Raw genomic sequence first — 14112 nt, 5'->3', positions numbered from 1 at the left:
TCCCAAGTAGATGGCACCATATTAGCCAAAATACAAATCATTATTTAATGCAATGTTAGATAGGTACAGAAATAAGTATGTCGCATTAAAACCAAAACTTTTTGCAAATGCAACAGTCCCAATCGTTTGAAGCCAGTGAGATATGTTGTGAAGGAGAGGCTGTATGATGTTATGTATACTCATTTGCTTCTCTGTGCACATTTATATTGGTATTTACTTGCGCTATTTTCTAATCAACTAATTTCATTTATTAATGGGGGCATGATATTCAGGCTAATATGGTTGTAGGTAGTATTTAATTTTGATGAATTGTTTGTAAAACTTTGAAAAAAGCATATTTGCTTTTATATTCTAAAATACACATGGAAAAGTCTTCTTTTAAATTACATTTCGACGGCACCCTAAGAGGCCTTACACACCTCCCTGTAATCGAATGCGATTTAGGGAGTGGTGGTGGGGGTAAAATTGGCATCTTTTCCACACACCCGTCCCTGCCCCAGTGTTAAACTGATCATGCAGCAAAGCAACAGCGCTTTCTTGAGTGCAATTATGTAAAAAAAAAAGGAAGATTTGAGTTAAGAATTGATTGGTGAATCGCTCGCAAGAAAACTAACAAAATCAACAAGATTTTACTACACACTGGGTGACTCAACACGGTCCCGATTTTGGAGTTAGTGCCGATTTGTCTCACGCGATGATCAAGGAAGCGATCTAGGGTGCTCCCCGCCACTGCCCGATATTGCCTCCGATTGCAGGGAGGTGTGTAAGGCATTTAAGATCCATATAGTCTAAAGTTGACATTCTTAAAAATTTGTAAGTGCACAGTTGGAACTATGCATAATAATATTTCCGAAATGCTGATATGTTAAACTTATTCTTACACATATTATGTAATTAATGCCTAAAATAAATAATAACATACATTTTTATGAACAACTAAGTAACGCAGCTGACGGCAAAACTATTGAAGAATGTCTGAATTATTATATACAATTGAGAACAATCATAACTATTGTGCTGTGGGAAAATATTGTTACATTTTGGGAAAAACTAAATCAGTTTGGAGTCCAGAAAAAAAAACCTAATAAATTGCAAATTTGAATTTTTGCCTTGTCTTACTCTATACATGCAGTGATCTATGATGGCCTGCGCTAATGTAAATGTCAAATTGTTGTCATTTGTTTTTCTACAGACTAATTAATGATCAAATAGCGTTAAAGGTTAAATTGAAACAGTTATAAGATAGATTTCCATTATTACAAAGATTTCCGTCACCAATCTGAATTTTTGATGTTGGCAAGCAGAAAATTTGTTTTAATATATGCATATCCTCATTTGAGTACTTTCTTTTAAAATATGTTATTTTATATTGTTCTTTAGATATCTGTCTACATTTCCTATACATGTACACTAAGGTAGAAATGAAATTAATATTGTCACCTGTATTTTATTTTTTACCAAGAATATAAGTGAACAAGGCAGAAAAAAAAAACAAACAAATATGAAAATGTATCAAAAATATAGAAAATTAATGTTTCTATGATAAGTTAGGAAAAACATGGCATGTTGATTCCTTCCTAGCAGAAGAAAACAGAAATTCGACTGTGATTCTAAATACAACTTTAATCACTTTTATTTCTAATTTCTTTTGCCGAATAGAAGAATAATTATGCTTATTTTTTAATAGAATAGTTAGTATTCTGCCATCATAAGCAAAAAGGCAGCTGGAAATTTGCAAAGGTCACATAATAATAATAAGTATATATTAGAATGTGAATTTTGTAGATTCCCAACTATTTTTTTGCTTATGAAGGCAGTACAACTATACTTGGATGCAGTTTCAACAAATTGCATTAAATATTTATGTAATTTATTGGTTGAACAACAGAAGATATGGGTCTAGGATGAGGGTAGAGACTGATTGCGGAGGATTGGAGCAGGACGAGAAGGACGGGGGACTGGAGGCGAGTGGTGCGGAAATGGACTGCAGCCGCAGAGAACATTTGTAGTGGTGGTTAAACCCGACCCAGACCCCGCAGTACCATGAAGCTGGATGATGATGGTTCATAGAACAAGACATTTACTTATACTATTTTACTATTCTGCTTAGTGCAATGTAAAGATTTTAAAATGAACTACAGATAGAATGTAAATATAACTTTTTTTAAATTAAAGAAATCTCAGATTAATTATACATATTAAGACAAAATTTTACATTAATTTAACGTCTACATTGGACTCTCACAACATTTATTCTATTTCCTGTAGTTTTAAAGCAGACTATAATCTGGTTTCTATTAAATATTTACAAAATACTATTCAAGAAAATAAATTTGTTAAAAAATATTTTCCAACAGTATTTTAACCGAACCACTTTGGACATTATTGATCATAAAGTTAAAACTACAAAGAAGAATATAATTTTAGAGTGTCATTCTAAGTAAAACACTGAAATGTATTGAGTATCAATCTGCAGAATAAGTAAGCCAAAACAGATATAAGATTGGTTAAATTTAAATAAACTCACATGACTTTATTTATATAAATTAAAAATGTTAATTAGGCTATTATTTGCATTTTAGATTATTAAAGAATCCATAAATTTTAAAAACTTTTTTGCAGATGATGTAAGAAAACTCTTGGAATTTAAAATGTGTAATACCACAAGTGTGTAATACCAATTAAAATGTGTAATACCAATTAAAATGTGTAATACCACTTAATATGTGTAATACCACTTAATATGTGTAATACCACTTAAAATGTGTAATACCACTGAATATGTGTAATACCACTCAAAATGTGTAATACCATTTAAAATGTGTAACACCACTTAATATGTGTAATACCACTTAAAGTGTGTAATACCAATTAAAATGTGTAATACCACTTAATATGTGTAATACCACTTAAAATGTGTAATACCACTGAATATGTGTAATACCACTCAAAATGTGTAATACCATTTAAAATGTGTAACACCACTTAATATGTGTAATACCACTTAAAGTGTGTAATACCAATTAAAATGTGTAATACCACTTAATATGTGTAATACCACTTAAAATGTGTAATACCACTGAATATGTGTAATACCACTCAAAATGTGTAATACCACTCAAAATGTGTAATACCATTTAAAATGTGTAACACCACTTAATATGTGTAATACCACTTAAAATGTGTAATACCACTTAAAATGTGTAATACCACTTAAAATGTGTAATACCGCTTAAAATGCGTAACACCACATAAAATGCAGTTTTGCACCGGTTAATGAAAAATGCATCTTAAGGGGAAACTATTAAAATATATCAGTATTTTTTGCATCTATTATTATATTTGAAACGATTTACGTAGTTAGTCATGTCATTGAAAAACACTTTCACAAAAGTTGTATTTTTATTATTGTTGGCTATATCCTCATACTGCAGAATGATCCTCAATTTGTCATACAATAGTGTAACATGCCACCGAGATTCAAGCCTTATTCACCTGTTTAGAGACTTATATAAATATGTTTACCCTTTCAATTCATTTAGCACTATTCATATTAACATCACAATTTTAAAGCTTTTTTTCACAAAATCAACTGTCGCATTCTTTAATCATTGCAACAGCAAAAAAGTAATAAAAAAAATATAACAAAATTGGAATCACTCCAGTTCAATTAAGTTCCTATCACAAACGTTAGATTCAATCATCGATTCACTAATCAAACATAATTATTGCGGAATCAAATTCTCTTTATAAAAAGTTAAACATACACACCTAAGGAAGATCCCTCTAGTAAAATTTAAAAAAAAAAATGCTTTCAAATCGTATAAAGTTTCAAAGTTTAGGTCTATTTGACCATTTTATTTGTTAAATTATAAATCAAAGGGAATTTTGGTTTGTTATCATTTTTATCAATATTTACTAATACAATTGCGTCTTAGATTAAGCCTTTACTGCTAACTTAATTATGTTTTATTACATGACGATATCAGCAGAATTTAAAAGCTGCACCTATCAAGTTACGCCAAGCGTCTGAAGCGAGCAACGTGTTGCAATCGCGCCGATAGCGCACTAAAGTTCTCTGGAAAACTTTTTACCATCTAGTTGTGAGTCCAGAAAACTTAGCTAGATCTGAAAGCAGCATTAAATATTCACACAGACAGAAGCCAAAATAGGTACCTATCGCATAGTCACACCATCTATGCGATAGGTACCTATCGCATAGTTACACCATCTATGTCAATAGGTACCTATCGCATAGTCACACCATCTATGTCAATAGGTACCTATCGCATAGTCACACCATCTATGTCAATAGGTACCTATCGAATAGTCACACCATCTATGTCAATAGGTACCTATCGCACAGTTACACCATCTATGTCAATAGGTACCTATCGCACAGTTACACCATCTATGTCAATAGATACCCATCGCATAGTGACACCATCTAAGTGTTTAAGACTTTATAAAATTCAAGTGCAATAATTTTGAGAGCAAAAATAGAAGATTAATTTTCTTGTGGCGGTAAGCATAAAAAGATAAGCTTTTTTTTAGTAACACCTTTTCTATCTGGCACCTTTAAATCTTAAAACAAAAATGGATAAATTGTAATAAATATAAAAAATCCATTTAAGTTATAAAAATGATCTTGAAACGGCGCCGCTTATCAGCTTTTTTTATCAGAAAGCAAACAACCGGCCTAACTCAATATGGTTTAATATCTGTGAACCGTAAACCGTTAAATAATAATATCTTCATTTGTCAAAGAATGATTGTTGAAAATATTCCAGGTAATATTAACACTAACTGGGATAACATAAACCAAAAATGAAAGATTCAATACAAAAGCTGACAGAAATATAAGTAATAAGTACATTCGTTTCTAATATTAGGCCGGAATTTCGATTGGTGCAATATGGAGGCTTCCTTTTTATTTAAAGTATATTAATAATTTTTGATTTTCTAAATTGTAAAATGTTATATTATAGTGACATCTCTCAAGGTGTTCTCTTTTTGGTAAAATAAAGGTTACAATCTCTTTGATCCCGATTGAACGCTTAATACTTAGCATTACATAGTAATTTGTTTCAAGTAAAAAAAATGAATAATGCTTGTGTTTTGGATACATTTTTATATTTCGGGAATTGGAGTTGCACGGAAATTGGTGGGCAAATGGTCAAATCAATCCGTGTGTAGAGAAAACCAGGGTAGGAACAATATAAGGAGACTCGGGTAATACCGTTTGTTACTTGCTACTTGACAAAACTTCAATCCGTAACGTTGTTTCTCGAGTTATTCCTGAAAGAAAGAGACAAGTGTTCCATATTACCAGGTAATTCGAGTCGTGGAGTTGCAAAGCCGGCTCTGGAAATTTCTGCCGATTTCGAGACGAAAACGTTGAAACATATTGAACGTTAACCCGTCAGGTTAACTTGTTTGCTTTTGGGAACAACTCACAATCGTTGCATCTCCCTTACTATCATGGTGAGAAATATGATCTAAACAGTGTTAGAAAGAAAAAACACCATGCTTTATATACAAATCCAGAAGTTAACCACAGAAGAATTAAAATGTGCACCTTTATGAAATCAATGATTCCAACCACAATTTGAAAAAAAAAAAAATGTTTTTTCATTAATTATTTTTATATGAAACAACAAAAAGTGAGGTGATAGTAACGTTTGTAATATATTTATTTAATAAAATCCGTGAGGTTTTGCATATTTTTTAATTATCACTTTAGTCATAAAAAAAAGTTAGGTAAAAAATGGAAATTTAATATTTCAATACTCATAATGTCTATTTCTGATCATAAAATTCGAAAGCGTATTTTATCACCTTTCAAAAACAGTTTTTAGTTTTCGGATACATTCATTTTATTTGGATATTATCGCAAAGCGGAATTACTCCGACCTTCTGACAGTATTCGCCAGAGGCCTGAGGGGTTAACATAATATTTATCATAAAATGTAGTTCCAAACAGTTTTTGCGAGTATCTCGAAATAAACAAATATTTTCAGAGCAGGTTTTGTAACTCCACAATTCATTTCAGACCTCTAAAAGAAACAGCAGCTCACAACGTGATGAAGATGTAAAAAACAGATCTTACAGCTTGGAAACATGACCACCGCTGTCATCGGATATCTATAAATATTGTCATTCTTTTACTAAGAGTTACTTGAAAGTTAGAGAGAAATGTTCATTTGTTCTGTTTATGGTAATGTTCACTTTTGTAAATTATGTGGCATTTAAGCTTACCATCCGTAGGAAATGAAAATTGGAAACAAGATTTCAGTTGTGTTGCAAGTTGCAACCTGCCAATATGTATAGTGTTGTCAGATTGCAATATAAATTCAAGCTGCCGGTTGAAAATTCAATTGCGAGTAAGTTTCAATGTAAGTAGCATAAGTTGAAAGTTTAAATGTAAGTTGAAAGTCAAACTGCAAGTCGAAAGACCAATTGCAAGTTAAAAGGCAAGTAGAAAATATTGGATTGGCGTCAATAGGTTGGTTGGGATGACGAGTATGGATGGTTGCTTTCTGCGAGTCAGTTATTGGGTCTCCCGGCAGTACCTCTGACGCTGCACGCTGCGGAACTTCCTCCTCTCGGCGGGTTGGGCGCCGGGCAGCTTCCGCATCACATCCGTCCGGGTATCCAGGTTCTGCTGCGGGTCATACGCCGGGCAATCTGACTGCAACACACACACACACAAACTACCTTTATTTATATTCAACACACATATGCAGAACATCTATATAAAGCCCCAGTCTGATTGTGAACACCATAAAAGAGTCACAAATGTCACTATGGTGGCCCTGTTTATTTTATTTATCTATTATTATCTTTACCTGTTATTTATGGAAGTGGTGGTGTTGACTGGGAAGTGGGCTCATCCATCTTATCTAATGCACTCACTATCTCTAACCTTTGTTTATTTTTCAAGACTTGATAAATCAACATGTATTTCAATTTTAAAGGTTATCAATTGAACTATTTAATATTGTTTAATGAAACAATTCTCTGTTCTAAATTTTGTATTAATTTAGACTGGTGATATGTAGTGAGCAAATTGTGTGCATTTTTATTTAACTTCTTACATTTGTTAATAACATAATAGTCCGTTTAATATATGTTTAAAAAATATAACTCAATGTTATTTATGGCTTTTGTCAGGTCACATCCGACTTCAAAAATGACAGCATTAATTTTTATTTTATTAGATTGTCCAAAAGTCAATAAAGATCACTTGTCCGTTATACAAAAAATGCAAGTGTTAAAAACTTATATTTAAATTTTTTAAATAAATTGTCCCGTTCTTTTAAAAATACAATAAAAAAGTTTGAAAAATACTGAAAAAGAAAAATGACCATAAGACTCCTAGGCCCTAGATTTTCTGGTTCAAGAAAGAATTTTGCACTAAAAATGTCCAAAATATGCAAAGTGAAGCAATAAAAAAAGGCTTGACGGGTGGGGGAAAGGGGGTGGGGGAAAGGGGATGGGGGAAAGGGGGTGGGGGAAAGGGGGTGGGATGTTAAATTCAAACACGGTCATCTCCACGAAATCTCTACTATTAGTCTTTTCAAATTTCCAAATGTAACTCATTCCAAAAATAGTGTGTTTCCTCAGAAACACACAAATATCCATTCCTAATTTGAACAGCTCATATTTTGAACAATTAAATGACTATATGCACTGCCATCTTTATTAAGACAGACCATGCTGTAGAAACTGCACCGACCATTAGGAGGTTTTGGTTAAAGCGACTTCTTGCACTGGATTTAGCAGATTTTATTTATTCATTTTCGGGAAATCGACAGTTTACATTTAATCAGTTTGTACATAAGTATTATATAGTAAAATAAACTAATTATGGATTTCCTCCTTGTGACTTTAACTGAGACAGCATAATATGGAATAAGTTATTGAAATTTGTGAGAAAGGAAAATTAATTAAAAAATTTATACAAAACAAAAGATAATATAAAACGAAAAATTTACAAAACAATACATTTATAGCCATGGAGAGAGGTTGTAGATATAAATCAAATCATAATAGAGATATAAACAATAGAGACATAAACATTATTCACAAACCATCAGAGAAATATTCTTTTATGAAGTATTTTTTGGTAAGTTCGAAACTGAAAATATCAACCTTGGATAATACGCTATTGTAATTAGTGCATAGTCTGTTCAGGTAAGAATTCTGCTTTGAGTTCGTTTTGCTTTGATCAACCCTGAACAGGACACAAGAGCGTGTTGAGCGCAGGTAAATTGAATGGAATCTTGTTTAGCAACTCTGGGCATTGAATATTATTGTTAACTACTTTATACAGGAATAGTGCATCCTTATGATGCCTCCGTACACTCAGTGAATTTTAGTACTAAATCCTGCTAAACCCAGTGCAAGAAGTCCGAAAACAGGTCTCTTTATCTGTCAGTGTAGTTTCACCAGCATGGCTTGTATTAATAAAGATGGCAGTGCTATATGCATAAATGATAAAAAAAGGTTCAAATATGCACTAATGACCAAAAGGTTAAAATATTATGCATTTATTGCCGGCGTTTATTGACGATTAAAATAGGCACAAATGCAAGTACATCACCTGCCTCACGAGAGGATGTCTGTTTTTATGCATACAATCTGGCTAATATTATCTCTTTAGTGTTTCCTTCAAAGGATTTTTTGATTTAATGTCAAATAAAAAAAAAACAAGATTTCTAGGTTAGCTTACGTCATCCCAGTTCTCGTCGGATGGGGGCACGTAGGGTGCGGGCGGGGGTACCACAGCGGCCGGGCGGCTCTGGTCCTCCACGGAGTAGGCAAACTGGTCAAACCCAATGCGCTGCGGGCATACCGTCACGTGGTACTGGAATAACATCCATCATTAGTAAATACTAAGCATCCTTAGGCGTAATATACAGTCTAACAAACAAATTGCTGTACATACATAAATATTAGTAAACATGTCAAAATCAAATGGAAAAATTGGAAATGGCTGAACACATCTCAAAACCAGAACTTCTACTATAAAAAAATAAGGCAGATAGGTAATACATAAACAGATTTTAGATGATATTTTCATAGTCAAAAATATTTATTTTATATTGTTATAATTGTGAATTTCAGAATACTCTCGAGGTATCTATAACGATCTAAATATTTCTTATTTTTGAGTTGACGCAAAAAAATATATTATTTTAGAAACTAGATAAAATTATCTTTGAAATGTTTTTGTTTTAAAACTCCATTTCCTTACCCATAGTTTGTGAAGACTCAACAATGAAGGTTTTTCTACTAACAGCCTGACTAAAAAACGTGGTGTAAATATTTCGCGGCGCTTAAGGTCAGAAAATTATAGACCAATCTCTAAATTAAATGAAATGGGTAAACTTTTTGACATAATAGTTTTTGATAACATTTTTCCTTGTAAACGACCTCATATCAAAAAATCAACAGAAACCAATCTGTACGAGTTTGTTGATACAGTCCTTGTTGCTATGGATAACGGATATCAAGTGGATGTGGTATACACAGAATATTCCAAAACCTTTGATAAAATTCCCCACAGTATCTTAATTGAGAAAGTCGAAGTAATAGGTATACGCGGTGACCTCCTTCTTCGGTTAGCCTCTAATCTCAGCAATCGCACGAAAGCAAAGGTTAAACAAACATTCAACCTTACAAAGGTTCTGCTCTAGTTTCGTCCCCGTTACCTCGGGAGTTCCCCAAGGATCTCTTCTTGGCCCCCTCTTATTAAATATTTTTATGAATGATGTTAACAAAGCTATCAATAATTCTCACCTGTATGATTGTCAACATCATTAACTCCGAGACGGATTGTATAGAGCTCAAGGACGACCTGGACTTTCTGGTCAATGTATTGTTTAAAAAAATTACCTTCTTTTGAATACAGATAAATGTAGCATCATATCTTATTCTCGAAAGAAAAATACAATATTCTATCCCTACATAATTAAGAACAAACTTAAATAGGGTAAATGTTACTAGAGATCTTGGAGTTCTATGAGAACTTATAATCTCCTTCCATTTAAGGAAGGACATTATTTTCACTTGTTTTTTTTAAATGTAAAGCCGCACTAGAGTCCCAACTGCTCCCAACCGTCTGGAGCTAGTGAGACTATGGCTTTCCCAATTGGGGTATGTTGTAAGGCTGAAGGTAGTGGGGAAGAAGGGGGAGAGGAAGGTAGGGAAGTACCTGGCTATTCAGACCTGTTGACCTGGCTAAAGTCATTTCAAGTTTCAATTTTGAATGGTGGTCTTACATCTGGGCGATACTGAGAGTATCTTCCATTCTGGAATGTGCCGCAAAGTGCTATATATTATTTTAAATAAGAAAATTGTGAAAAAACATAAATTAATCAAATAAAATTTACTTGCCCACGCTGGGATTTGAACCTGTGACCTCTGGCTTGCTAGTCGAGAACCTAACTCTTCGATCACGGAAGCCTCTTGACCTTTTTTTGATTAAAACAGTTGGAAAGGAACACTTGGAAGGTAGGAGTACCTAACTGAAATAAGTCAATAACAAAATAATGTAGAATACTTATAATGCCTTTAACTTCTCACATTTCCTATATATTCTGATGGCAGTATGCTACACTAGCACCTCCTAGGGGTGCGAGTTTCAATCATACATTTGAATGAATTTTATGCCATACTACACTAGCCCCTCTAGCGGCCAAAGTTGCCAACCAAAAGTAAATACTGCTGATATTTTACTGGAGTTGGGAGTATTATTAACATTCTGACGGCCTCCGTCAGTAGTCAAGAGAATAATACAATGAATTATAGCAACTTACCTTCAGTTCCGGCTCATTCAGCCAGTGGGTCCTGTCGAAAGGGCAGTTCACCTTTGGTAAATTTGGGTGCGCCTTGCGACACTTGTCCAGGTGAAACTGCATCCTGGCCGTTGCAATGGTATGGTCACTGTTGTACGGGCACTGCATATAAGATGACGTGTCGTGGGGCTATTCAAAACAATGCATAATTACCAACCCATCATTTCAATTTAATTTTATAATGTTCTGAAAAATAACAGTCTTACTTGTGAAGATTCCCTAATACGCCGTTGCAGTGTTGGTATAGCTAAACAAACTCGTATAGCTCAGGTTAAAATTGTTACACATAATAATATTTCGCTAGATTTTTTTCGACTGGAATCACTTTTTGTTCCAAACCTTAAAAACACGGTCATTTTCGCATTTCGTTCTAACTTCACATGGTCTATTTTTATTTGAATCGAAATCCGGCCAGTTCGATTATGCGTCCATTTGCTTTGGTAAATCGATTTAAAATATCCCACCGATAGTGCTGCAAATGAGTATTACTGCTTTTTTACATTTTCATTATGTGATCAGTAAATTAGGTCAGTAAATTTATGCATTCTTCATATTGCCGGCGCTATCCTGACACTATAGTAAGGGGCCAGACGGTATAAATCTGACAGCTACGGCCGGAATACGCATCCGCAACGATTATGAGTAACATTTTCCACTATCACAACATAATATGACTGTATAATATTTATACAGCAAATATGAATAAGTCGGTAAAGCTTTAAGAGCAGAATTCCCCGCTCGTTGTGCAAAACAGCTGTTTTCATTTTGATGAAAATATGTTACAATGTTTAAAATTATCTATCTATCTATCCCCCATCCGTGAAGAAGGTTCCCGTTTTTACCTGAAGGACGTGCTTTTGAAGATATAAGGACTGGAAGATGTTTCGCCCTCTAGTGATTTCTAGAACAGTCCAGAAAATTAAAGGGTATTCGAGAGCATTGCACAACATTCCGGAACATTCTGGAATATTCGCGAATAGTCTAGAACGTTCGGGAACATCCCAGATCATAATGAACTAAAAATGGGATTACAGGCCGTTATAAATTTTATCATAAACTTTTAGTATATTCGTAATCATGACAATACAATGGTATCTCTAAATAGTATAAAACAAAGTCACTATCCGCGTCTTTCTGTTTGTGCGCTTAGTTCTTCTAAACTATACAACAGATTTTGATAGGGTTTTCACTATCATTTAGAAAATTTCTTCCGGAAGGTTTATATATATAATATACTGAAAGTAGAGAAAAGTCGAGCAACACGTCAGCTAGTTCTAAATATAGGAGAATTAACAAAATACTCATTTTAACAACATCAACGATGTCTAAACCTCGTATTAGTAAAGAGCTTCTCGAATAATTTCCAGTCAGTGAGTGAATATCAAAACGGGAGGACGTCCGTTTTTGCAGAAAAAAAGTTACATCAGAAAAGGGCTCATACTAAAGGCATCATTGCATTACAAGTTGATTTTTTTACAACTACCTAGCAAGTAGGTACTTCAATACCTGCCTACTAATTATTAGAAACCATATAAGTAACATTTTTTAAAATCAAATAACGAAATATTTAATTTGTACAAATAAACATCTCTATCTCAATAAATTTTAAAACTTTCTTCGGGTAGTTACCTACCATAATATTGAAAAAAAAAAAAAGTGAGTAAGTCCGATTTATTAAACAGGACGATTTCACATTTGATAAAAGAATATTGACTGCACAATTATGGGCCTCACAGACGACTCAATATGGTTGAGCGGTGTATTGATTTGGTCGAGATGAACGTAAAGTATGCAATAAGGTTAAAACTAAACAGTTGACACAAAACAGTTAAACCAACCAAATTGAGCGGTCTGTATGTAAAACGGCCACACATTTAAAAATCGTAAATTGGGGGAATATTTGTATGCGAATGTACGAAATAAATTATGGTTTGATGAATTAATATATTAATAAATTATATTGAATGAATTACGGCTTTTTAGCGTAAAGATGGGAAAACGTGCATTTTTTTTCATCGTTGATTTTGTGGCGATACACCGATTAATTCGCCAAAAACATCAAACCAACAGAAAACATAATTATTTTGGTATTTTCCATTACTAGAGGGTACAATCTATAGTATTTCGTCTCGCACAGCCGGCAGCACTTTTTTTCGCTTCCCTGTAGCAAGTAATCTCATTTCTCTCACCTCCGAAATATTATCCCAATCTTCATATTTTTGTTCTCAAAATATAAAGGTACAATATATTGATGACACCACATTATGGCAAAATAAGTCAATATCTTTTACCTACCTACTTTTCAAAGCATATTGCAATAATAACGCAATCGAAAATGTTAATAGTGAAAATAATAATACCAAAAAACATTTGTTTCATCAGTAATATGCATTGTGGCAAATGTATTTTGCATTGCACATAAAAATTATTACTTAGTCAACAAAATAATCATAGCTTTGGGTATTTTCGGCCAATGAATTGAAAATAATTGCGAATTTGAAATTATCATTTATTAAAACATACTTACCACGTTTGCGGATCCTGTGCCGTCCGTGAAATCCGATAAACGGAATTCCATGTTTGTGACAACTTCTTTGTTGGTGGACTGACTGGAAACGAAAAATATTTAACCTTGGGTTCAAGAAATCAAGCAAGGTAACATAGGATAAAAAATTTCATTTAAAGTTGTCAGTGCCAGCCTGACAAAAGCAACTGTCCTGATTCCGATTGGAAATAATAAGGTTTGCTGAAATTGCACAAAATATTGCGAAGACGAAAATTTAAAATCTTATAGGCATGACATAAAGCACTATACAAAATTAAAAGGTATATTTTAGTCGAAGTGTGGAGTCAAGATAAATGATTTCTTTGAGAATAAACAAATTCTAAATTGAGATAATAACAATGTTTAAAAATAAAACTCACAAGAACAGAAACAGAAACTCCGAACTTCCAGCGAAACAGCTGAAAACACACCGGTCACCGAAGCAGTCAGTAAAATGCTTAGAAGAAAAATTACTGAAGAAGTCCATAGAAATGTCGAAAGAACAAAAGTAGACGGGCTTTCAACTTGGGAGTCGCTATATGCACAGCGACTAGTCGACAGGGGCGTGGCCAACATATCCGAGCATACCCGAGTGTGTTCCGAGTAAATTGTTTCTCACTGACTTTTTGACTTTTTGAATAAATGGCATACAGAGCTCCGGGCCAATAAGGCCCCTTTCTCTTTCAACATGAGTTTGAATTGGTT

The 14112-nt window shown here is 33.5% G+C and overlaps 1 protein-coding gene across 3 annotated transcripts; it reads right to left on the bottom strand.

Annotated features, from left to right (window-relative positions):
• Nucleotides 1–2508: 2508 nt before the first annotated feature.
• On the bottom strand, nt 2509–13887 carry LOC149416625 (uncharacterized). Of its 3 annotated transcripts, none has more exons than XR_016303436.1 (7): nt 13788–13887; nt 13390–13471; nt 10824–10991; nt 8735–8869; nt 6573–6691; nt 4248–5298; nt 2509–4176 (listed from the first exon to the last, which is right to left on the bottom strand). XR_016303436.1 is itself a non-coding variant. In XM_089641431.1 (6 exons), exons 2-6 carry the CDS (start codon nt 13438–13440, stop codon nt 5268–5270), a joined length of 504 nt encoding a protein of 167 aa, XP_089497557.1. In that variant the 5' UTR covers nt 13441–13471; nt 13788–13887; the 3' UTR covers nt 2509–5267. The 3 variants fall into 3 exon arrangements, 1 of the variants encoding a protein (XP_089497557.1); XR_016303437.1 differs by having other exon boundaries at nt 4284–5298; XM_089641431.1 differs by having other exon boundaries at nt 2509–5298.
• Between the last annotated feature and the right edge of the window lie 225 nt (nt 13888–14112).

The sequence above is a fragment of the Hesperophylax consimilis genome, chromosome 16 (genome assembly GCF_061612785.1).
Source record: "Hesperophylax consimilis isolate HC1 chromosome 16, BYU_Hcon_1.0, whole genome shotgun sequence".
In the NCBI taxonomy this organism is placed as follows: Eukaryota; Metazoa; Arthropoda; class Insecta; order Trichoptera; family Limnephilidae; genus Hesperophylax; species Hesperophylax consimilis.
The sequence above is the reverse complement of the archived record's forward strand: the minus strand, read 5'-3'. Positions and strand labels throughout refer to the sequence as shown.